This window comes from Hyperoodon ampullatus (genome assembly GCF_949752795.1).
Source record: "Hyperoodon ampullatus genome assembly, chromosome: 6".
NCBI lineage: Eukaryota > Metazoa > Chordata > Mammalia > Artiodactyla > Ziphiidae > Hyperoodon > Hyperoodon ampullatus.
Window position 1 is genome coordinate 37,101,911 of NC_136919.1, and position 27,367 is coordinate 37,129,277.

General features: G+C 38.6%; 1 protein-coding gene across 2 annotated transcripts in view; it reads left to right on the plus strand.

The window, feature by feature from the left end:
* Nucleotides 1–262: 262 nt before the first annotated feature.
* Nucleotides 263–27,367, plus strand: part of HSDL2 (hydroxysteroid dehydrogenase like 2) — a 73,223-nt gene continuing 46,118 nt past the window's right edge. For both annotated transcript variants that reach the window (XM_079706849.1, XM_079706850.1), the window contains exons 1-4: nt 263–303; nt 15,945–16,108; nt 17,255–17,353; nt 23,448–23,562. In XM_079706849.1, coding sequence (XP_079562975.1) covers nt 287–303; nt 15,945–16,108; nt 17,255–17,353; nt 23,448–23,562 — 395 coding nt within the window. In that variant the 5' untranslated portion in view covers nt 263–286. The remainder of the gene's footprint in view (nt 304–15,944; nt 16,109–17,254; nt 17,354–23,447; nt 23,563–27,367) is intronic.

Below are 27,367 nucleotides of genomic sequence, written 5' to 3' on the forward strand. Positions count from 1 at the left end.
ACGGGCGGGGCGGAGTTGTCTCTCACAGCGCTTGCGCGTAGGGTCGGTTTCCAGGGGCCAGGCAGGCGGGAGGCGGAAACCAGCGCCGAGCGCCACGGAGGCCCACTGCGTGCGCAGGCGCACTCAGCCACCTCCCGTTTCTCGGAGCGCCCAATTCCCCTGCAGACCTCGGGGCGGGGCCCCGGGGGTCGGGGTCTGGGGCGGGGCTGAGTGCGGGGAAGAAGTCACCTTCTCAGTATCCGCTCGCTGAGGCCGTTGTCACCACCGACTCCGATCTGCAACAGTCATGTTGCCCAACACGGGGTAAGGGGAATCGGGAGCCGCGGGGAAGAAACCCCGCTGGGCGAAGTGGATGGCATGGGTGGCCCGGCCCCCGCGGTGGGAGGGTTAATGAAGCTGCCCGGCGAGGTCTGGAACGCTGGTCCGCGCTGTTTCTCGAATCTGTCCGCAGTGTTCCCCGAATCTGCGGTAACTTGTGAAAAGTAACGCAGAGTTGTATACTTCAGGGTGGCAGTCATGTTTCAATCTCTAACACAGGTAAAGGATCCAGAGTGAGGTGTCCCGCCGCCCCCAAGGCGGGTCCCACTTTGGGTTTAGCAGTAGCTGCGTGCCTTGCAGAAGGCCGCGAGTTCTAGGTGAAAGGTCACAGGAACACTCGTGCACCTAGTGAGTCTCCACTTACTCGGAACGCTTGATTCTGGAAGAAGAAAATAATGGGGTGCTTAAAAAGGGATTTCAAATGAGTAGCAAACTAAACTAATCTTAAACTATGGGTATCTTTTGGGGGGACTTTTTTTCACTTTAAAAAGATATTTAGTTGTGGTAAAATACACATAAGGAAAAATTTGCCACCTGAACCATTTTTAAGTGTACGGTTGGTTAAGTAGTGTTAAGTATGTTTGCACTGTTGTGCAACCAATTTGCAGAACTTTTTCGACTTGAGAAACAAACTCTATACCAGTTAAACTACTCCTCTACCCCCGTCTCATTCTGTTTTGTTTCTATACTGTATGGGTGTTTTGAGCTGAGTGCCAAGTCTGTTCTGTAATTTGCTTGAAACATATAGGTACGTTGCCAAAACACTTAAACAGCTCAGAAGGTTGAGTTTCCTTATCCTTAACTTTCAGCCTCCTACTTACTCTCCGGTAGGTTTCCAAAGATATTCTGTGCATTTATAAATATATTTGGGTACACAGTCCTAAACACACACACCCCACTTTAAAAAATAGTAGCAAAGTCCCTTCTGGGCCTCGGTATTTTTAGCTAATATGTCTTGGAACATATTTTCAGTGCATGTTGATCTTCCTCCCTTTTAATAGTTACATGGTGTTCTGTTTGTTTAACCAACCCCCTGTCATTGGATACTAGATCATTTCTAGTTTTTTGTTACTCCGTCTTTGCTGCAATGATTATCCTTGTATTCACCTGTTTGCACATATTTGAGTGTATCCATATGATAAATTCTTGGAAGTGAAGCTGTTGGATCAAAGAGCATAGGTAATTAAAATTTTGATAGCTAATACCAATAGCCCTCCAAAGAGATTGTACATCCAAAAGGATGAATGAGATTTCCTAGTCCAACACGTTGGCAAACAGCAAAATGTTTGATAATAAAAATATTTGTTTTGATAATAAAAATCTAACTAGAGGAAAAAATGGCACCTCATTATAGTTAAAATTTGTATCAAAGAGCGAGGATGAGGAGCTTTTTATAGGTTTAAAGCAGCAGTTCTCATCAAGGAGCAATTTTGACCCCCATAGGACATTTGGCAATATCTGGGAACATTATTGATTGTCACAATTGAGGGGGGTTGCTACTGGTGTCTAATAGGTGGAGTCCAGAGATGCTGGTAAACAATGCACAGGATAGCCCCCTTCAACAAAGAATTATCTTGTCCAAAATGTCTTTAGTAGTGTAGAGATTGAGAAATCCTGGTTTAAAGCCAGCTGTGTATCTTTTTCTTTGCCTGGCTTACACAATTAGGTTTTTGGTTGATCTCTAAGCTCTCTAGTGTAAAAATATTTGTTCTAGATCATATGTGTTAGAAATGTTTTTCTCTGTTTTTTTCATTGCATCGAGTTTGATTATCCATTTTGTTTACCATGCAGAAACATGTCCTTTTATAGAGTCAGAGTTATCAGTCTATTCTTTTTTTTTTTTTTTTGGCTGCACCCTGTGGCATGTGGATCTTAGTTCCCCGACCAGGGATGAACCTGCGCCCTTGGCAGTGAAAGCACGGAGTCCTAACCACTGGACTGCCAGGGAATTACCCTCAATCTATTCTTTTAAAGTTTTTGTGTTCTTGTGACAAAGCTATAAGGCCATCTTAAACTAAGTTTTTTGTTTTATAATTTGTAAGTATTCTTTTAGTACTTCTGTGGGGGTTTTTTCCCCACTCAGGTTTTTATCTACCTGAAATGAAATACTGTTTTGCATACTATTTTGGCATAGGAAGTGAGTTAGGAAACCCACTTATTTTGGTTCAGATGGCTGGCTGTGCAGTTGTTCCAGCACCATTGACTGACTAGTTATTTTTTTCTTTCTATTAGAAATTCCACCTCTGAATTCTTGTATATCTAGGGGTCTTTATTAAACTTCTATTACGTTGGTCTGTCTATTCATGTACCAGTACTAAACTATTTTAATTGCTCTAGTTTTATAAAATGCTTTAGTATCTTGGAAAGCTAGTTCCTGCCTCATTTGGATTTCTTTTCAGAATTTTAAGTGATTGTTTTTCTTTCCTAAAACAGTTAAAAGTTTCATCACATTTACCATGATTTTGAGGTCCCAGAGAATTTTGGTAAATTGTAGTGTCGGTTAACTCTACTTCAGCAAGTTTTAGGCGTCTACCAATAGTACTGAGGAATTTGGAACCTTTTTTCTTTCTTGCCTTCTATACTCTGGTTCTAATGCTTTAGAGATGGAGGAGTTCCTTAGTAGTACGGCCCGGTCTTCAGGTTAAGAGGAAAGCTGCCTTTGCCCTTCTTTCTGCCAATTCCTGAGACCTTGAGCATGAAAATGTCCTTTATCCTACTGGGAATCAATCCAAGTAAACCAAAGGCAAAGGGCTAGAGCTTTTTTTTTTTTCCTCTCTCTTTGCTTCCTCATTTCTTTTTTTTTTAAATTTATTAAAAAATTGTTTTTATTTATTTTATTGAAGTATAGCTTATTTACAGTGTCATGTTAATTTCTGCTGTATAGCAAAGTAATTCATTTATACATATATCACACACATGCATTCTTTTTCATATTCTTTTCCATTAAGGTTCATCACAGGATATTGAATATAGTTCTCTGTGCTATATAGAACCTTGTTGTTTATCCATCCTGTATATAATAGTTTGCATCTGCTAGGGATAGGGCTTTTTAAAGCAACAATTGGGACATTTCCATCTAAATACTCACGTTTAAAAAAATCATTTTAACACTGTGCATACTACCTTTTGTATAAAAAGAAGGGAAAATTATACACACATGATGTGTCTTATGTATGTGTGTGTGTGTTTGCATATTTTTCAAAACAAAAATATGAGAAGGATAAGCTAGAAATTAAGAAATCTAGTTACCTATAGGCAAGGGATTGAACTTCTTTGAATATACACATTTATAAGTTTTGACTTTTAAATCATGTACATGGGGCTTCCCTGGTGGCGCAGTGGTTGAGAGTCCGCCTGCTGATGTAGGGGACATGGGTTCGTGCCCCAGTCCGGGAAGATCCCACATGCCGCGGAGCGGCTGGGCCCGTGAGCCATGGCCGCTGAGCCTGCGCGTCCGGAGCCTGTGCTCCGCAACGGGAGAGGCCACAACAGTGAGAGGCCCGCGAACCACCCCCCCAAAAAAATCATGTACATGTTTTACAACATCCCTCATCAAAGATGAGGGGAAAGAGATAAGCTAAAATGGAATGCTATCATAAACAGGAACTTAACTATATGTCAAGTTTTTCACATAAACATACATAGAAAAATAATTCAATTAATTCTTTTTTATACTTTTAGCTCTCCAGTTAAAGATTGTTTATTTGCTTATCTATTTATTTATTATTTATTTTGGCTGCGCCAGGTCTTAGTTGCAGCACACAGGATCTTTGTTGCAGCATGCAGGCTTCTTAGTTGCAGCACGAATAATTTTAACATAGTAATTTGTACACTCTCAGAGGGATTTGCTCTAAAGACAAAAAAGAGTGCAAAGAGGGACTGCCCTGGTGGTGCAGTGGATAAGACTCCGTGCTCCCAATGCAGGGGGCCAAGGTTCGATCCCTGGTCAGGGAACTAGATCCCACATGCATGCCGCAACTAAGAGTTCACATGCCACTGCTACGGAGCCTGCCTGCTGCAACTAAGACCCAGCACAACCAAATAAATGAATAAATATATAAATAATGAGAGGAGAATGGGGAGCATCTATGCAAAAAAAAGTATAACTTTAAAAGAAAAAAAAAGTGCAAAGAAATCTTGAACTTAGTAGATTTATTATTGGTAGTGGTATTAGTGTGGTAATTTGAATACTGTTGTGTCTTACTGTTGTGTACCTACCTCTTGTTGGTCTGCTTCTTTAACAAAAGAACAGATGAGGATCCTTGCTCCCCTCAGCCATGGGCGAGGGTGCTACTGGGGTCTTTTTCTATCCCCTAATCTGGCTCTGGGGGCTCTTGTCCTTTTTTCTTCCAGAAGGCCATGTCTCTGTCAGAATCCCATTCTTGTCACAAAAACTGTTAAAGTCTTGGATTTCTGTTTATTGTGTTTAACCTAGAAAGTTTAACATGTATATAACTTACCAATGTCTAAAGTAAAAAAGTTTTACCATTTTCCCAAACAATACAAGTACCTAGAAAAGTTGAACTCCAGTCACTCAGTTTTTAACTTATGTTATTGTAACAATATATTTTAATTCTATCTTTTTAACCTCCAAAATACTATTATTTATTATATTATTTATATTATTATAATTATCATTATAAATACTTTTTTAGATTTCTGTACTTAATTTACTGATATCTTTGGCTTTTATTCCTTCTAGCACCTCAGACCTTCAATCTGGGAACACTTTTCTTCTTTCTGTAGTAAATAAGGCATGAGAAAGAAAGAAAAAATATTTGGATTGGACTGAAAGAAACAATGCTGTCATTATTTGCAGATAATATGATTACATAGAAAACCAAAATAATATATAAGTAAATTATTAGATTTAATAAGAGTTTGACAAATTTTCAGAATACAAAAGTCAATGAGGAGAATTAGATTTCTGCACACAAGCAAAAATCAACAAGAAATACAGTACAATGGCAGTAAAAATGAGAAGTTCAAAATCCAGAATATGGGTTATACTACAGGACAAATGATCTATATTTTTCAGCCAATAAATGGCATAAAGAAAATGGAAAGGGGAGCTGTTATAGATTAAAAGAGACTTATAAGATATACAGGCATACCTAGTTTTATTGTTTTTAACCTTTATTGTGCTTTGCAGATATTGTGTGTTTTACAAACTGAAAGTTTGTGGCAACCGTGTTTTGATGGTTAGCATTTTTTAGCAATGAAGTATTTTTTATTTAAGATATGTACGTTTTTTAGACATAGTACTATTGCACACTTAACAAGAGTACAGTGTAGACATAACATTTATATGCACTGGGAAACCAAAAAATTTGTGTGACTTGCTTTATTTCAATATTCACTTTATTGTAGTGGTTTGGAACTGAACTTACAATATCTCGAGGTATGTCTGTAACAAATTAATGCAATGTGAAGTCCTGACAGGATCCTGATTTGATCAAACCAGCTGTAAAAAGACATTTTTGAGATAGTTGTTAAACTTTGCATATGGATAGTTGATATTGAGGAATTATTGTCAATTTTTTTAGTTGTGATAATGATATTGTTATATAAAAGTTAGAGATGCATACTGAAGCATTTATAGGTGAGATTATATGACTTCTGAGATTGGCTTTCTGATTATCACTTTCAAATTTTGATAATTGTTGAATTGTTAAATAAAAATGGGAGCTTATTTTAGTATTTTCTCTATTTTTGAATATATTTGAAAACATCATAATAAAAATTTAAAAATGGTCTTTAAGCATCTTTGCAGTGTTAGTTGCAAGGGAAAGAATAGTAATTACACAGTGGAAAAATTTGATAACACCATGGTTGGATCGTCAAAATTAACATTACGTTTGATTACAGAGAGACACTGTGTAGTTTCAGGTGTGAAATAGAGAGCAATACCATGTTCATGGATTGGAGCACTCAGTGTCATAAAGATGTCAGTTCTTCCCACATTGAATTCTAGATTCAGTACAGTTTCTATCAAAATTCCAACTGATTTTGCTTGTGCAATTAAATAAGCTGATTCTAAAATATATGTGGAAAGGCAGAGGTCCAAGTGTATCCAAGAAAGCTGTTATATTTAAGACAGTGAATCCATGTAGCCAAATGGAGCAGAATAGAGAGCCTAGAAACAGATCTGTATATTTAGGGAGACTCAGTCTATGACAAAGCTGACATTAAAGATCTGTGGGAATGATGGACTTTTCAGACTGGGACAGTTGGTTAGCCATACGGGGGAAAATGTAGTTGGATCCCTACCTCAATTCATATACAAAAATTCATTCTATTTAGATTAAAGACAAAAATTTAAAAGATAAACTGTAAAGTTTTTGGAAGACAAATTAATACAATTGGGTTACAGATGGATTTCTTAACCCCAAAAGCATTGGCTGTAAAAGAAAAGATTTATAAATTCTGCTATATGAAAATAATTTCTGCTCATCAAAATATACTATAATTGTGAAAAGGAAGCCACAAATGAAAAGATTTTAAATCTTTAAAAGCTTATAGACTTTTATGAGTCATTAGGAAAAAAGTCAACCATGTAGCAAGATGAGCAAAACAAATTAATAGGAATTACACAGAAGAAGGAACATAGTGACTATTAACATATGAAAATATATTCACCCTTATTAGTAATAAGGGAAATGTAAATTAAAACCATACTGAGATACTATTTCATATGTACCAGGTTGTCAAAAATTTTTAATGTCTGACATCAAGTGTTGGGGAGGTGTGGAGCTGCAGGAACTCGTACTCATATATTGCTGCTGGTAGGAATATTAACCACTTTGAAGGAGGTTTGGAATTATTTGGGAAAGTTGAACTTCAGCATGTGTTTCAGTTATCTATTGCTGTAACAAACCACCCTAAAACTTAATGGTTTGAAATGACAATGCTTTATTATTATTCACAGTTCTCTGGGTTGACTGGGTTCTTCTGCTCTATATAGTATAAGTTGAAGTCATTCATATGGCTGCTTTTAGCTGGGTTCTTGGCTGGGGCTGAAACATCCTAAATGACCTCTTACCCTCCAGGGTCTCTCTCCCATGGCCTCTCATCAGTTGATAATCTGTCTCTCTTCTTTACAGCATAGTATTTGGCTTCCAGGAGAAAGTGGAAACTACCAGCCATTTTATAGCATGGGCTTGGAAATTCCAGAATATCATTTCATCATATTCTGTTGCTCAAAAAAGTCATAAGGTGAACCCAGACTCAAGGGGAAGGGGAAAATATACTCCTTCTCTTGATGGAAGGGATGCCAAAGGATTTGTGGTCATGTTTAATCTACAACTGTGTCCTGTAATCCGGCAGTTTCACCCGTAGGTGTATGCCCTAGAGAAACTCATGCACATGTGACTGGAAAAAGTGTACAAGATTATTTTTAGCACCATTGTTCATAAAAAAAGAAACCTGGAAACCATCCCTGAAGTCCATAAACAGTAGAATGAATAAGTACTTTATAGTATGTTCATATGTGAAATATTGTATATTAATTAAAATAAGTGTAACTATTTGCACCAAAATATGGGTAAGTCTCCAAAGCATGTTTCGTGAAAGAAGCAAGTCATAGAATAACATATACTGTACGAATCTATTATATAAAGTTCAACATTAGGCAAAAATTAAACAGTTTATTGTTTAGATCATGGTTAGGCAAACTTTGTCTGTAAAGGTCCAGATAGTAAATATTAGATTTCCTGGGCAAGAGGCAAAATTGGAGATACTATGTAGGTGTAAGAGATGTATCTACAACATCACATATAAGAGATGTATGTATAATGAGACAAAACCAATTTCCACAGTATTTTTTAATTGGTGAAATTCAAAATAAGTACTTTTTTTGTAATACATATCTACTAATGACAAGAATGAAATTCTTTTTTGGGGAGAAGGAAGAGTGTGTTGGTTTCCTAGGGCTGCTGTAACAAAATACCACCAATTGAGTGGCTTTAAACAAATTTATTTTCTTAAAGTTCTGGAGGCTGGAAGTATGAAGTCCACGTGTTAGCAGGGCCATGCTCTGAAATTCTGGGCAGAATTCTTCCTTACCTCTTCCTAGCTTCTGGTGATAGCTGGCAGTCCTTGTGTTCTTAGCTTGTAGCTGCTTTATTCCCATCTCTGCCTCTGTCATCATGTGGTATCCTCCCTGTGTGTCTGTCTTTACATAGTCTTTCCTCCTCTTAAAGAGACACCAGTCATATTGGATTAAGGATCCACCCTACTCCAGTATGACCTCATTATAACTAATTACATCTGCAACAACCCTGTTTCCAAATAAGGTCTCATTCGGGGGTGCTGGAGGTTAGGACTTCAACATACCCTAACATTTTGGTAGATACAATTCAATCTATGACAGGGAGGTACAATTGTATTTTGGTGGATACAGTTCAATCCATAACAGGGAGATAATGTTTTGCTTAATTGGGGTTCAAAATTGGTGTTCCCTATCATCAAATTGATCGTAAATGTTCATCTGTGAAAAGGATTCTTCGCTCTAGGACTATGCACAAAGCAGATGGAGGCTCGGGTTTAGTCCTGGGCTTAGACATAGATATGTAAGTGTTAGGAATAGTAAAAAAAACAAGGGAATGAGTAATAATATTTAAAGTAGTTGTGAGAGGAGATTGGTTCAAGATGGTGGAGTAGAAGGACATACGCTCACTCCCTCTTGGGAGAGCACCAGAATCACAACTACCTGTTGAACAATCGACAGGAAGACACTGGAAATCACCAAAAAAGATACCCCACATCCAAAGACAAGGGAGGATCCACAATGAGACGGTAGGAAGGGTGCAATCACAATAAAATCAAATCCCATAACTGCTGGGTGGATGACTCACAAACTGGAGAATAATTATACCCCAGAAGTCCACCCACTGGAGTGAAGGTTCTGAGCCCCACGTCAGGCTTCCCAACCTGGGGGTCTGGCAATAAGAGGAGGAATTCCCAGAGAATCAGACTTTGAAGGCTAGTGGGATTTGATTGCTGGACTTCAACAGGACTGGGGGGAACAGAGACTCCACTCTTGCAGGGCACACACAAAGTAGTGTGCGCACCGGGACCCAGTGTTAGGAGCAGTGACCCCATAGGAGACTGAACCAGACCTACCTGCTAGTGTTAGGGGGTCTCCTGCAGAGGCAGGGGGCAGCTGTGACTCACTGCAGGGACAAGGACACTAGTAGTAGAAGTTCTGGGAAGTACACCTTGGCATGAGCCCTCCCAGAGTGTGCCATTAGCCCCCACCAAGGAGCCTGTGGGCTCTGGTGCTAGGTCGCTTCAGGCCAAACAACCAGTAGGGAGGGAACTCAACTGCACCCATCAGCAGACAAAGTTTTACTGAGCTCTGCCTGCCAGGGCAATACCCAGCTCTACCCACCACCAGTCCCTTGCATCAGGAAGCTTGCACAACCCTCTTAGATAGCCTCATCTGCCAGAGGGCAGACAGCATAAGCAAGAAGAACTACAATCCTGCAGCCTGTGGGAAAAAAACCACATTCACAGAAAGACAAGATGAAAAGGCAGAGGACTAGGTACCAGATGAAGGAAAAAGATACCCCCCCCAAAAAAAAACTAAATGAAGTGGAGATAGGCAACCTTCCAGAAAAAGAATTCAGAATAATGATACTGAAGATGATCCAGGACCTTGGAAAAAGAATGGAGGCAAACATTGAGAAGATGCAAGAAATGTTTAACCAAGACATAGAAGAGTTAAAGAACAAACACCTAGAAGAATTGAAGAACAAACAGATGAACAATACAATAACTGAAATGAAAAATACCCTAGAAGGAATCAATAGCAGAGTAACTGAGGCAGAAGAACAGATAAGTGATCTGAAAGACAGAATGGTAGAATTCACTGCTGCAGAACAGAATAAAGAAAAAAGAATGAAAATAAATGAAGACTGCCTAAGAGACCTCTAGGACAACATTAAATGCACCAACATTCGCATTGTAGGGGTCCCAGAAGGAGAAGAGAGAGAGAAAGGACCCGAGAAAATATTTGAAGAGATTATAGTCAAAAACTTTGCTAACATGGGAAAGAAAATAGCCACTCAAGCCCAGGAAGTGTGGAGAGTCCCAGGCAGGATAAACCCAAGGAGAAACACACTGAGACACAGTAATCAAATTGATAAAAAAGACAAAGAAACATTATTAAAAGCAACATGGGAAAAATGACAAATAACATGCAAGGGAACTCCCATAAGGTTAACAGCTGATTTCTCAGCAGAAACTCTACAAGCCAGAAGGGAGTGGCACGATATACTTAAAGTGATGAAAGGGAAGAACTGACAGCCATGATTACTCTGTCTGGTAAGGATCTCATTCAGATTCGACAGAGAAATCAAAGCTTTGCAGACAAGCAAAAGCTAAGAGAATTCAGCACCACCAAACCAGCTCACAACAGATGCTAAAGGAACTTCTCTAAGTGGAAAAAACAAGAGAAGAAAAGGACCTACGAAAACTAACCCAAAACAATTAAGAAAATGGTCATAGGAACATACGTATTGATAGTTACCTTAAATGTGAATGGATTAAATGCTCCAACCAAAAGGCACAGCCTTGCTGAATAGATACAAAAACAAGACCCATATATATGCTGTCTACAAGAGACCCACTTCAGACCTAGGGGCACATACAGACTGAAAGTGAGGGGATGGAAAAAGATATTCCATGCCAATGGAAATCAAAAGAAAGCCAGAGTAGCAATACTCATATCAGATACAATAGACTTTAAAATAAAGAATGTTACAAGAGACAAGGAAGGACACTACATAATGATCAAGGGATCAATCTAAGAAGAAGATATAACAATTAGAAATATATATGCACCCAACATAGGAGCACCTTAATACATAAGGCAACTGCTAACAGCTATAAAAGAGGAAATTGACAGTAACAATAATATTGGGGGACTTTAACACCTCACACCAATGGACAGATCATCCAAACAGAAAATTAATAAGGAAACACAAGCTTTAAATGACACAAGAGACCAGATAGATTTAATTGATACTTATAGGACATTCCATCTGAAAACAACAAATTACAGTTTCTTATCAAGTGCACATGGAACACTCTCCAGCATAGATCACATCTTGGGTCACAAATCAAGCCTTGGTAAATTTAATAAAATTGAAATCATAACCAGCATTTTTTCTGACCGCAACGCTATGAGATTAGAAATCAATTGCAGGGAAAAAAACGTAAAAAACAAACACATGGAGGCTAAACAATACATTACTCAATAATCAAGAGATCACTGAAGAAATCAAAGAGGAAATCAAAAAATACCTAGAGACAAATGACAATGAAAACACGATGATGGAAAACCTATGGAATGCAGCAAAAGCAGTTCTCAGAGGGAAGTTTATAGCAATACAATCCTACCTCAAGAAACAAGAAAAATCTCATAAGCAATCTAACCTTACACCTAAAGGAACTAGAGAAAGGAGAACAAACAAAACCCAAAGTTAGTAGAAGGAAAGAAATCATAAATATCAGAAAAGAAATAAATAGAAACAAAACAATAGCAAAGACCAATAAAAGTAAAAGCTGGTTCTTTGAGAAGATAAACGAAATTGATAAACCTTTAGCCAGACTCTTCAAGAAAAAGAGGAAGAGGACTGAAATCAATAAAATTAGAATTGAAAAAGGAGAAGTTACAACAGACACCTCAGAAATACAAAGCATCCTAAGAGACTACTACAAGCAACTCTATGCCAATAAAATGGACGACCTGGAAGAAATGGACAAATTCTTAGAAAGGTGTAACCTTCCAAGACTGAACCAGGAAGAAGTAGAAAATATGAACAGACCAATCACAAGTAATAAAATTGAAGCTAATTAAAAATCTTCCAACAAACAAAAGTCCAGGACCAGATGGCTTCACAGGTGAATTCTATCAAACATTTAGAGAAGAGCTAACACCTATCCTTCTCAAACTCTTCCAAAAAATTGCAGAACACTCCCAAACTCATTCTGCGAGGCCACCATCACCCTGATACCAAAACCAGACAAAGATACTACAAAAAAAGAAAATTACAGACCAATATCACTGATGAATATAGATGCAAAAATCCTCAACAAAATACTAGCAAACAGAATCCAACAGCACATTAAAAGGATCATACACCACGATCAAGTGGGATTTATCCCAGGGATGCAAGGATTCTTCAATATATGCAAATCAATCAATGTGATACACCATATTAACAAATTGAAGAATAAAAACCATATGATCATCTCAGTAGATGCAGAAAAAGCTTTTGACAAAATTCAACACCCATTTATGATGAAAACTCTCCAGAAAGTGGGCATAGAGGGAACCTACTTCAACATAATAAAGGCCATATACGACAAACCCAGAGCAAACATCATTCTCAATGGTGAAAAACTGAGACAAAAAGGAAAAGGAATCCAAGTTGGAAAAGAAGAAGTAAAACTGTCACTGTTTGCAGATGACATGATACCATACATAGAGAACCCTAAAGGTGCCACCAGAAAACTAGAGCTAATCAATGAATTTGGTAAGGTTGCAGGATACAAAATTAATGTACAGAAATCTCTTGCATTCCTATACACTAACAGCTAAAGATGAGAAGGGAAATTAAGGAAACAACTCCATTCACCACTGCAACAAAAAGAATAAAATACATAGGAATAAACCTACCTAAGGAGACCAAAGACCTGTAATCAGAAAACTATAAGACACTGATGAAAGAAAGCAAAGATGACACAAACAGATGTAGAGATATGCCATGTTCTTGGATTGGAAGAATCAATATTGTGAAAATGACTATACTACCCAAAGCAATCTACAGATTCAGTGCAATCCCTATCAGGCTACCAATGACATTTTTCACAGAACTAGAACAAAAAATTTTACAATTTGAATGGAAACACAAAGGACCCTGAATAGCCAAAGTAATCTTGAGGAAGAAAAACGGAGCTGGAGGCATCAGGCTCCCTTACTTCAGACTATACTACAAAGCTACAGTAATCAAGACAGTATGGTACTGGCACAAAACCAAATATAGATCAATGGAACAGGATAGAAAGCCCAGAGATAAACCCACACACATATAGTCACTTTATCTTTGGCAAAGGAGGCAAGAATATACAATGGAGAAAAGACAGCCTCTTCAATAAGTGGTGCTGTGAAAACCAGACAGCTACATGTAAAAGAATGAAATTAGAACACTCCCTAACACCAGACACTTGCAGGACTTCCCTGGTGGTGCAGTGGTTAAGAATCCACCTGCCAATGCAGGGTTCGATCCCTGGTCTGGGAAGATCCCACATGCCACGGAGCAACCAAGCCCATGAGCCACAAGTACTGAGCCCATGTGCCTAGAGCCCGTGCTCTGCAACAAGAGAAGCCACCGCAATGAGAAGCCCGCGCACCACAATGAAGATTAGCCCCACTCGCCGCAACTAGAGAAAGCCCATGCGCAGCAACAAAGACCCAACACAGCCAAAAATAAGTAGATAAATGAATAAATTTATTTTAAAAAGTTAGCTCATTAAAAAAAAAAAAAGGCACATGTGCCCCAATGTTGTTTGCAGCACTATTTACAATTTGCCAGGTCATGGAGGCAACCTAAATGCCCATCGACAGATGAATGGATAAAGAAGATGTGGTACATATATACAATGGAATATTATTCAGCCATAGAAAGGAATAAAATTGGGTCACTTGTAGAGACGTGGCTGGACCTAGAGACTGTCATACAGAGTGAAGTAAGTCCGAAAGAGAAAAACAGATATCGTATATTAACGCATATACGTGGAATCTAGAAAAATGTTACATATGAACCGGTTTGCAAGGCATAAATAGAGACACAGATGTAGAGAACAAACATATAGACAAAGGGGGAAAGCAGAGTGGGGGTGATGGTGGTGGGATGAATTGGGAGATTGGGATTGACATATATACACTAATATGTATAAAATAGATAACTAATACGAACCTGCTATATAATAAATAAAAATAAAGTAGTTGTCATTTTGTGGGTCGGGAGGAAGAAGAAGGATAGTTAGAGAGGAATAGACAGGTGGCTTCTGGGGCGTTGGTAATATTCTATTTCTATTTCTTGGTATTTATCTTATTTTGTTCTTTAAACTATACACATTAGTTTATATGCTTTTTGTGTTTGCTATTTCACTAAAAATAGTTAACACTTCTGTCTCTTCCTCACTTCTCCACTCCCCTTCTTTCTTGCTAAACCATTTATTCCTTATTTTGAAATCCTCCCACTTTTACCTCTTAATTTGCTTCTAGAGTGTAATCCTCCAGATCTTGGCAAGAGCTTTATGTTCTTTTGTTAACAAGCCTACTTATCTGTTACCCCTGTCTCTGGTTACTGTCCCCTTTTCTCTTTGTCATTGTCACTTTTGCTGTCCTCTCCATCCTTCTCCATAAACAAGCTTTTTATTTGCTTTTAGAAAGTAAACAAGAAAGTAGGTTTCCCTCACTGTTATCTGACTTTATACAGGTTTTCTTCTCATCTAACAACTGAATAATTAGAAGGTTAAAAGTTAAGGTGGGTGGACATAAAAAAATTAATGGTCACAGAGAACTTTCCTCAGTACATTTGGATCAGAGAATTTTTTGAACAATACCCTGAGTTCTTTGCCAGCTTTCTAGGTTTGTTTGTTTAACAGCATTACTGAGATGTAATTCACACACCACACAATTTACCCATTTAAAGTATACAATTAAGTGGTATATTATATATTTTTAGTATATTCACAGAGTTGTGCAACTATTACCACAATCAATTTTAAAATATTTTCATCATCCCCAAAAGAAACCCCATACCCCTCAGCTGTCAACCCCCAAATTCCCCATCCCCAATCCTAGGCAACCATTAATCCTTGTGTCTCTATAGGTTTGCCTGTTCTGGACATTTCATATAATGGAATCATACAATATGAGGTCCTTTGTGACTCTTTCAACTAGCATAATGTTTTCAAGGTTCACCCATGTAGCATAGATCAGTACTTCCTTCCTTTTTATTGCTGAATATATCCCATTGTATTATGTATATATCACATTTTATTTTTCCATTCATCAGTTGATGGGCATTTATGTTGTTTCCACTCTGGCTATTATAAGCAATGATGAGCATCTGTTAAACAATTATTAGCTTTTACATAGTTCCTTTTAAGTGGTATGTATTCATTGAAGAATATTTGAAAAATCCTGAAGAATATAAAGAATATGATACAATTTATTCATAATCCCACCACTCAAAAATAAGCTCTTCTTAAAATTTTTTCAAGAGTAAGCTTTGTTAACACTTTCTGTCAGAAAAATACGTTTATGTAGTTTATTAATTCCTCATTTCTCTTTAAGATTTACTTCTCATTTGAGCAGATTTTGTTTGCCAAGTCACGGCAAATCTGGCCGCTGCAGTTGTAATAATTTGTAAATCATTGTACAATGGGAGTAAAGTAGAGTTATTAGCTATCAGATGGGGAGGGAGGAGGGTTTAGAGAAAGTTTGATAGAGGAGGAAACATGTTTTGTGACTGTGCATGAATTCCTGAAACTGGTAAGTAAATAAAAACATTGAGCTTTCTAATAAGGTCACATCTGTTCTGTTGTAGGAAGCTAGCAGGATGTACTGTCTTCATCACAGGTGCGAGCCGTGGCATTGGCAAAGCTATTGCTTTGAAAGCAGCAAAGGATGGAGCAAATATAGTCATTGCTGCAAAGACCGCCCAGGCACACCCCAAACTTGCAGGCACGATCTATAGTGCTGCTGAAGAAAGTGAGTTTCAATACATAGAGAATTTGCTGGAAAGTTTAATTATATCTATCTGAAGTCTACCCTAAAAATAATTTTATCTGGTTAATGAAATATTTTGTCACCTTAGAGCAGTGTTTGGGAACCATTTTTCTCCCCAGCACTTTTTTTTTTTTTTTGTGGTACGCGGGCCTCTCACTGTTGTGGCCTCTCCCATTGCGGAGCACAGGCTCCGGACGCACAGGCCCATCGGCCATGGCTCACGGGCCCAGCCGCTCCGCAGCATGTGGGATCTTCCCGGACCGGGGCACGAACCCGTGTCCCCTGCATCGGCAGGTGGACTCTCAACCACTGCGCCACCAGGGAAGCCCTCCCCAGCACTTTTAAGTGATGGGAGAGACTCCCATTAAATATCATGTCTCATGAGGGCAGTGGTTCTTGGATGGGAGCAGAGAGTAGAGGAGTGGAAGTAGAGGAAAGAATGTGAGAGGTCGATGGTGTGAACACTTTGAAAAAGTGCTCCATGTTACTTGTTCTCTGCATAATTCGCAAGTCATTATTTTAATATTTGCAGTTCACAAATAGCTATTGAGTGCTTATATTCAAGGCACTGTGCCAGGAGTAATGGCTTAAATTTCAGCTTCACTTGATATTACTAGTTTTGTTAGTTACGTTAATAGTGTTATGGTTATGCTAGGGGAATACATATGAAGAAATTATGAGTGAAATGATGCCTGAGGTTTGTTTTGAAATACACCAGCAAAAAACAAAATGGAATTGGGGGTAGATAAACAAATAACTGGCAAAACATTATCAATCATTGAAGATAGGAGAGGGATTCATGATAGTTCATTATACTATTCTTTATATTTTTGTAGATTTTTGGAAATTTCCCATAATAAAGGTCTTTTAAATTACCTTCCTCATTTTAATAGCATTGTTAAAAATTACCTTCCTTTTTGGTTTTTTAATAGTGTTGGCCTAGCTAGTCTGCAGCTGGATATGGATTCATCGTAGGGTAGAGTTGCTAGTAGTTATAAGACATAGTTATTTACATTGATTTTCTGAAAATGGGGTACTTTTTTCTTTTGACTCTTGTGTCAGAGGTTTTATATTGATGAAAGTTTTAATATTTGAATGCCTTAATGTTTCTTTGTTTATCCTTTGTAGTCAAAGCAGCTGGAGGAAAGGCCTTGCCATGTGTTGTTGATGTGAGAGATGAACAGCAAATCAGCAGTGCAGTGGAGAAAGCAGTTGAGAAATTTGGAGGTAGAGCCTTCATTCCGAAATAATTACTGAATATTGGTAAAGTATAGGTGTAACTATAATTTTATATTTAATTTTCTTTTGATTATTTTTTACTGAGTCTTTTTGAGTATAACCGGAAATGGGTATTTGTTCATACAGAAGCACAGCTTAAAACCATCTGATGACTAATTGAATAATTATTAAAAATCATTTTGGATAGTATAACAAATTTACCATCCAAAATAAAGTTAAGACCTTGACAATAACATACATCTAGCCAAGTGGTTCCCCAGATCCCACCCACTTGTCTCTCCCCAGTTCATGTAACCATCATTTGATGACTTTTTAATATTTATTGAAAAAAGTGCAGATAACCTATTGGCATTCAAGATCTTTCACATTCTGGTGTTAACAGACTTGTTTTGGTTTCATCTTTCTTCTACACCCCTATGTAAACTCCCTACTTCAGCCAAAATTGTTTACATCCATTTCCTTACCTTGAATTTTTCTCTCAGCTTTTGCTCTTCCTATTCCTGAGGCTCCTCCAGTGCCCACTCCTCCACCTCTGATCCTTCCTGAAATGTTCCCTTCTTTGTCTTTTGAAATCCTACCTTTTTGTGCTTTAATCTCATCTCCTTCACGAAGCCAGTTTCCTGACTATGCCAACTAATCAGAAGTGTACGTTTTTCTTTCTCTGAATTCTGAAAACATTCCTTTGATCCTCATCTTGTACAACTTTAGATCTTAGTATTTCTTTTTTGTCCCCAATTGGTTCATAAGTTCCTAGAAGGCAAGTGTTGGGAGTTGAACTGAGACTTTGATGGCATTATAGCAAGGCACGTAGCCATGTCCAGATCCTGCCCAATTACCACTCTCTCCCTATAATATTCCAGAGACTATATGTACATGCAAAGGATTGGCCAATGGGAAACAAGGTTAATGCTTTATTGTTAGCAAGGCTCGTGCTTATAACTCCCAATGTGGAGTGCTGTGTTATTCAGGACTGGAGCACAAAGCTTTGGCTCAAATGGGGCCTCTTCTTTTAAATCCAAAATCTTACTCCTGGTTGGCAGCCTTTCCCAAAGTAATGTGAATGCCCATGAGAGAAGAGGAGAGAGAATGCAAAATTACTGGGTATTTTTTTTTGTTTTTTGTTTTCTTACTGATCGGCCTGCAAATATGAAAGAGGAAGGAGAGGAAGCCACATTCATGTGCAGGACCTTTTATCTAAAATGACTTCACCTACTAGTGAAAGTGAGCAATTAGTGCCAATTAGGACTTAACCTAATTAGTTTAGCCATTCATTTTTAGGGAGGAATTAAGGGATAAGGTGGGTGAGGGTGGAAGACTGGAGCTTTTCCTTTCTCTGTATTCATCCAGTTTTAGTTCTTTCTGTTGATCCATTGGGTTTATCAACTGAGGATAAGTTTATCCTTCTTGGAGAATGAGATCATCAGAATATTGGGGAGAGCTGCTGCCAGCTTTGTCTGAGCCCTTTCTCGATCTTTATTTCTGTCCTGTAATTCTGTTAGAGAACATCAGCAGTTCAGCTGATGTCTGATACCAGTTGTCTGGTATTGTCCCAAGAAACCTCTGAAATGAGTCAAGATAGACATTAGTTAAAGGTACTCAAGACCATACTATATAGGCCCAAAATTCACCCCCCCCATTTATTATTTTTTCTAATTTAATTTTTTTAGGCTTTTAAAAAAATTTTTATTTTTTGGCTGTGTTGGGTCTTCGTTGCTGCATGTGGGCTTTCTCTAGTTGCGGCGAGTGGGGGTTACTCTTTGTTGTGGTGCCTGGGCTTCTCATTGCAGTGGCTTCTCTTGTTGCGGAGCACAGGCTCTAGGCACGCGGGCTTCAGTAGTTGCAGCACGTGGGCTCAGTAGTTGCGCCCTAGAGCATGCGGGATTCAGTAGTTATGGCTCACGGGCTCTAGAGCACAGGCTCGGTAGTTGTGGCGTACAAGCTTAGTTGCTTCACGGCATGTGGGGTCTTCCTGGACCAGGGATCAAACCCGTGTCCCCTGCATTGGCAGGTGGATTCTTAACCACTGTGCCACCAGGGAAGTCCCCCCTTTTATTTTCATTTTTATTTTTTAAATTTTATTTTTCTTAATTGAAGTATAGTTGATTTACAAAGTTGTGCCAATCTGTGCTGTCCAGCAAAGTGACTCAGTTATACACACGTATACATTCTTTTTTTAATATTCTTTTCCATTATGGTTTATTACAGGATATTGACTATAGTTCCCTGTGCTATACAGAAGGACCTTGTTGTTTATCCATCTTACATATGTTTTCACCCGCCTCTTAACTTCCCGTCTTGAATTCTAGCTGCATTGTCTAATCTGGTTCACCAGAAAGAGTTACATTATGTACTAATGACAGCATAGTCCAAAAATTTGTTCCTGAGTGTCAAAATGTGAAGCAGCTCCACTTTCCAGAGTTGGGATCCTTCAGAATAAACTGAAGTCTCACAAATTGATTTCTTCTCCTGTTGTTGCCACAGAATTTAAAGAGCCAAACTGAAATCTCTTTCTTGGAAGAATTAAGACCCAGAAATCTCTCCTCTCCAATTTTCTAACTCTATTTTGTCCCAGCCAAGGAGGTTCACTCAGGTGCGTGGATGGTCTGCATTTTTTTAGCCACTGTAGCTTAGATTGTCTTCCATTGAACCTGGTATCATTCCCTCAGCATCTTCAATGTTGGATTAATTCAACTTTGTCTATCATGTGATCTGCTTTTCCAGGAGTAGACAGAGAAAACGGTAAGGACAAAAGCAAATCTTGGTTTTTGTTTCTTCATGAGCCAGTGGATCCATATTATTGATTTGGGCTTCATGTCCTAGGACTTAGCTCAGTTGCTAGAAATCTTCAATTAAGAAGGTATGCTTTTCATATCTTTGGGGAAAAAAATCTCCCAATGTATTTTGCTACCTGTTGTTGAGATGGGCATCTGAAACACTTCTTTTTTAAATTTTTAATTAATTAATTAATTAATTTTATTTTTGGGCACGTTGGGTCTTAGCTGTGCGTGGGCTTTCTTTATTTGCAGCGAGCAGGGGCTACTCTTCGTTGTAGTGCCTGGCCTTCTCATTGCCGTGGCTTCTCTTGTTGTGGAGCACCGGCTCTAGGCACGTGGGCTTTAGTAGTTGTGTCACGCGGTCTGAGTAGCTGTGGCTCGTGGGCTCTAGATTGCAGGCTCAGTAGTTGTGGTGCATGCGCTTAGTTGCTCCACAGCATGTGGGATCTTCCTGGACCAGGGCTCAAACCCATGTCCCCTGCCTTGGCAGGCAGATTCTTAACCACTGCGCCACCAGGGAAGCCCTGAAACATTTCTGTCTTCTTGCTAAATTTACAAATTGGTGGTGGAGTTACCTTTATTTTGGAATCTATCCTAACATTTCCTTCCCTCCTCCTTAGGATCCACTTTGATGTATTTAAAGTGTTTTGCTTTCCATTTGCCCATTAACTTCTGCTTTTCTGGCATAACAATGCAGAATCTTAATTCTTAATTCTTCAGTGAGCTCTGTTCAGCATCTCAGCTTCTGCTGTCTCCTAATCAGGATGGATGCCACATTTATGAGATGATTCATAGCCTGCTCTTTTTTTCCTCTGTGTTTTTTTTCCACAGATCTCCCAAGTCTTTATATTTTGCTCGTTTGGTTTTAGTTCCATACTGTGGTTGCTACTGATATGGTCTGGTTTGGAGTTTTGTAGGCCTTTGTAGTCTGCCTTTTAGGGAACACTCTACCTTTGTCCTGATATTTCTCTCTGCTGGGGAATTATCCCTAACAAAGTCCTGCACAGTGGATGGTGCTTTCTGACCTGTGCCCTGGGGGGCCTCTGCCACATGGTACTCCCTATCACCTTGGCTTTCCTCATCTTCAGAGTGTTTCAGACCTTGAGTAAATTATGCTGTTTCATAAACCACAGATGTAATCTTTCTTGCCACCTTTTTTTTCTGCAGCAGGCATACATATATGCCTTTCCTTTATCATTTCCCACCATCGTTCCCTGATCCATTTTAATTTGGCCCATCTGAGTTCAGAAATTTTAAGATATCTCTTAATTGGACCCAGTTTTTTTTCTCTTTATCACTGGCGAGTCAAATACAGTTTGCCCAGTCAGTATATCTTCATTCCTCATCTACTTTCTTTTGCTTTTGGGCCCAGATGTTTGCTCTGCTAACATAGCTGTCACTTATTATCACATAGTGAGAGACGAAGTCAATAAAGGTTGGATTTGACCAAGGAATCCATTGATTGGATCAACCCTCATTAGCTTCATCGCCTTAATTAGGGTAATTCTACACAGGTGGTTTGCACACCCATCAGTCCAGCATCTCACCCAGACCCACACTCAATTTGCTTTGCTCCCACCTGGCTTTTTCTTTAGTGAATATTATCTTCCTTGTCTCTTAGGCCCTAGCAGCGTGCCTTATACAGAGTAGCCCCTCAGTGATTATCTCTTAGTGATGAGATTGAGCAATATCTAGTTTTGTGAATTGAGAAGCATGTCGTGGATTTAAAAATTCCTCTCACTGGTCTTTGCCACTTGTGAAGGCAAAGCATCATCATTTTGTTTATTCTGGAAAGTTGGTAGTCGACGTGAAACTTGTCCAATATATACAGGTGATTTACTTGAGTTTGAGTTTTGTTATAACGAAGCTATAAAATGTAATATAGTTGAATCCAAAGTTATTCTAAGGACACATTTTAAGAAAACATTAGTAGTGCAAACTCTGTGCTAAAGAATACGGAAATTGAGGAATGAGGACGTGATCAAAATTTTATAATGTTACTATAAATGAAGAAAGGGAGCTTATGACTAATATGTTGTAAGTATAATAACCTTATTTAAACCATTTTCCACATATTGTGAGAGAGGGACAAAGCAAAGTTAAGAGGATAATAAAAGACGTTTAAGGCAACAGTCCAACCCCAGCAGTAGAAATTGTCATATATCTATTTGATAGAATATTAAATGCTCTTTAGAAAGAATGGCAGCAACATGGATGCAACTAGAGATGATCATACTAAGTGAAATAAGTCAGAAAGAGACAAATACCATATGATATTACTTATATGTGGAATCTAAAATATGACACAAATGAACTTATCTACGAAACAGAAACAGACTCACAGACATAGAGAACAGACCTGTGGTTGCCAAGGGGGATGGGGATGGGGGAGGGATGGATGGGGAGTTTGGGGTTAGTAGATGCAAGCTATTACATATATTGAATAGAATGTATAAACAACAAGGTCCAACTGTATCGCACAGGGAACTATATTCAAAATCCTGAGATAAATTATAATGGAAAAGAATATAAAAAAGAATGTATATATATCTATAACCGAGTCACTTTGCTGTACAGCAGAAATTAACACAACATTGTAAATCAGCTGTACTTCAATTTAAAGGAAAAGAATCATGAAGGCCATGTAGAAATGCAGAAATGTGTTTGAGATGCTTTTGTATTTTACCATTTTCATTTAACATTATTTAAGCTTGTAACCATAAATGTTACATATGGATAAGAACTAGATAGAATATGCAGAAATAATCATTATTCTAAATTTATTTTGTGTATAAGTTACCAAAACAAACCTGATCTATTTTCATGATTTGCCTGGAATTTAAACTCTAGGTCATTTCTCTTTTCCCAGTTCCCAAGACCAGAAAGGAGCTCTTCCATTTAAGTAAGGGCCTTTGAGAGGAGGGAGACCGGTGTGCTTGGAAGGGAGACAGGCCTTGGAAAGATGATGGGGGGGGAACTTTAAGGAAGTTGACCTTAGGGTCTTGGAGACAAGGAGGGAAGACCAGGAAGTAAGAGAACAGATAAGGATGGGAGCTACAAACCACTAAGGACTAAGCTTCCTTGCAGTTTCCTGTGGAGCTCTGGTGATGGTTCCATGTGCCAGTGAAAATCATTTGGGTGCTGTTTTGACATAGCTACTGAGTCTTGCGTTGGTGTATTGGTCAGTCATATTATCTAAAAGAAGTATTTGTGAACTCGGGCTTCAACTATATAGAGTAAATGTTTTTTATTTCTTTTTGTTATAAAGTCTAAATTACATTACTAAGAAGCTGATTATTTGAATACAGGAATTGATATTTTGGTGAATAATGCCAGTGCTATTAGCTTGACCAACACATTGGAAACACCTACAAAGAAAGTGGATTTGATGATGAACATCAACACCAGAGGCACCTATCTCACGTAAGTTAAAGACCTGTGGGAGAGTGTTGCAGTGTTTTGTCAGAGAACTAGTTGTAAACAGATTTGAATAGGTTAGGAATACAGTTTTAAAATCTAGTCAACCCTTATAAAGGCCTAAAAGTGCTCCAAGTCAATAGATAGTATTTTAAATAGTTTTATTCAGAGTACCTTTTCTCTGTGATTCTAATAAAGACTAAAGTATAGCTCAAACATTTTCAAACATTTGCATGAGTAAATATACATATATGCATACCAAGTCTTCTGGCAAACCTGCAGTAGTCTCTTCCTCTGAAAAACACTGGAGTTTTAGTTATGTAAATAACAAGAAGCTCATTATGAATCCCATTTTAATGTAATTGAAAAAGGCTAATGCTATCTTGGGCAGTGTCAGGGAAAATATCAAATATAGAATGAGAGCAAATGTAGTCCTGTTGTGTTCTGGATTGGTCAGACCTAGTCCACTCTTGTTTATTTGTCCATTTGTTTATCTGTTTATTTACCTTCGGGTTCCACCATTTTTCATGTGGATATAAGGACAGATCAGCACAGAACTTTCTTATCTGCCTTATATGTACTTGTGTGTATCTGCCTTATATGTTTGCATAGAACAGGTGGTTAGGAACTTGGGCTTTGGAGGCAGACTCCTTTGAGGATTCAAATCTCACCCCCCACCCTTCATGACTCACTATCTTCATGACCTTGTACAAGTAACTTAACCTCTTGCAGAGTCTGTTTTCTCATTTGTAAAATGGGGATAATAGAGAAGTATGTCATAAGATTGGTAATAAGGGTTAAATGTAAAATTTGTCTTTAATTCTGAACTTTGCCCTTGGATGTGTTTTTTTGGATCTGCAAAACTTGGCTCTGACAGTGTTAAACATTTTGTTTTTATTAGTTACCTATATTCATAATTTCATTAGCTGCCTACATGAAAAAAATAAGGAGATTTACACAAAAATCCCGATTTCTGGCTTTCTTGAAACATTGGCCACATAGAGACAGCGTTCCCGCATGGCAACAGTTAGCTACCATAACCCAGTGGCAGAGTATCAACTGCGTTATCAGATGGGGACTGGGCACCATTGTCTCTGGATGCTGAGGGCAGGCTAAAAAGTTGCTACTTATCATTGTGCTTGCACTTTTTCTTCTTCTATTAAAGGATAAAGTAAAATATTTCTCATACCCATGTCTCTATCTGAAGTGGGAAAATGAGACATATGCCAAGAGGGCCATATGTGCAAGTAAAATGGTTGAGAGCTTGCTTCTTTGTAGATGTGGGGAATATTTCTATAAATTCAATGTGTAACCTATATTTCTCCTGAATGGAAACCATAGAGAATCAAACCATAGTAAGATCTGTGGCAAGCATATTGAAAAGATTGTGGTGAAAAACTTAACTAGAAAAAGGACTAACATTTCAATAGGTTTGTGTTTATTTTCAAATAAAATAAGCAATGCTGCTGTGTGATGCAGTTATGTGTTACAAGAAGAAATTATCTGGGCATCAAAATATTTTACAGCTGGTAACTTTGTGAAAGAATTTTGATTGAATGTAAACACTCATTTAAATAAGTGTTTAAAAATATAAACCTAACCAGGAATACTATTCCTGCTGAATTAAGGGTTAGAAGGGCATGGTGCATGAAAAACTTAAATCATTTGTGGCAGTTTCTATTATAGATGACGAAGCCATAGGTATAAATATTCCACCCACCCAGTTATATTTATTTATGGTGTCAGGATAATTTTGATGTGATTAACATTTTTTAGACTGGATACTCATGACATGAACATCAGGAACTGACTTGAGGATTGAGAAATGTTTTAGAAAATGTAATGTAGGTTTATCAAAAGTGGTAATCAGGACTTCCCTGGTGGCGCAGTGGTTAAGAATCCGCCTGCCAATGCAGGGGACACAGGTTCGAGCCCTGGTCCAGGAAGATCCCACATGCCGTGGAGCAACTAAGCCCGTGCGCCACAACTACTGAGCCTGTGCTCTAGAGCCCGCGAGCCACAACTACTGAGACAACGTGCCACAACTGCTGCAGCCTGTGTGCCTAGAACCTGACTCCAGAACAAAAAGAAGCCACTGCAATGAGAAGCCCGCACACCGCAACAAAGAGTAGCCCGTGCTCGCCACAACTAGAGAACGCCTGTGCACAGCAATGAAGACCCAATGCAGGCAAAAAATTAATTAATTAATTAATTTTAAAAAATCCACCTGCCAGTGCAGGGGACACGGGTTCGATCCCTGGTCCTGGAAGATCCCACGTGCTGTGGAGCAACTAAGCCTATGCACCACAACTACTGAGCCTGCGCTCTAGAGCCCGCGAGCCACAGCTTCTGAGCCCACGCACTACAACTCTGAAGCCCGTGTGCCTAGAGCCCATGTTCTGCAACAAGAGAAGCCACCGCAATGCAAAGCCTGCACACCTCAACGAAGAGTAGCCCCACTGGCTGCAACTAGAGAAAGCCCACGCGTAGCAACAAAGACCCAGTGCAGCCCAAAGTAAATAAATTAAAAAAAAAAAGTGGTATAGACAGTGTGGCTGTGATGGTCAGGGTTAACTTTAAACATATACAAGTCTAAACTAATGTAGAAGTGTTTCACAGAGGTGTAGAAATTAAGTTTGTTCACTGTATTGTTCACTAGAAATTGCTCTTGCTAAAAGTTAAAAACGGGCCGTTATGAATTCTAAGAATTAAATAGACTTCCGTGGTTTGAAATACAGACTATTCAGTGCTTTACTCACGTTGAATACAAAGTGATAATCAGTTCTGTGACAAGGTTGTGTGGTTGTGGTGTATTGTTGTAGAGATTTTGTTTTTGATTAGAAAGAAATCAATTCTTTTTTGCCACCCAAGAGAAAATTCCCAGCTCAGTTCCCAAGCAAAGATTGGGTCAAAGACTTGGCTTTTTTAGCTGACATTATGACTTACAGAAACACAAGTATATGATTCTCATTGCTCATTCCTTGTGAAATTATGTCTTTGGAAAACCCATTTGTCAAGAATAATTTGTCCCCTTTCCTATACCAAGGTCATTTTCCAAAAACGAAAGTGATGGCCTAAACTACATTCCTGTTTGTAGATTTGTTCAGTTCAAAACAAAACCAAAAAATCCGATATAGGAAAATGAACTAACCTTTTAAAATTACCTTTATGAATGAAAACTATTTGTGTAGTTGAAGAACTACAAATGGAATACATAAGCTGTAGGGCACTAAGGTACTAAAAACTAAATATGAGTACGTTGGAGTAATAGATCTACAAATATCTCAGGAATAGATACCCTAAAATAAAACTGTTTTTTATTATTTATTTATTTATTATTATTATTTTTTAATTTTATTTTTTTTGGTACACGGGCCTCTCACTGTTGTGACCTCTCCTGTTGCGGAGCACAGGCTCCGGACGCGCAGGCTCAGCGGCCATGGCTCACGGGCCCAGCCGCTCCGCAGCATGTGGGATCCTCCCGTGCCGGGGCATGAACCTGTGTCCCCTGCATCGGCAGGTGGACTCTCAACCACTGCACCACCAGGGAAGCCCTAAAACCCTTTTTTAAAGCAAAGATTCTGTTCACTGTTGAAAGTTCCTATATTTATTAACAGCTATTTTTAAAAATAAATTTATTTTATTTATTTATTTTGGCTGCATTGGGTCTTCGTTGCTGCGCATGGGCTTTCTCTAGTTGCGGTGAGCAGGGGCTACTCTTTGTTGCCGTGCACGGGCTTTTCACTGCAGTAGCTTCTCTTGTTGCGGAGCATGGGCTCTAGGCGCACGGGCTTCAGTAGTTGTGACACGT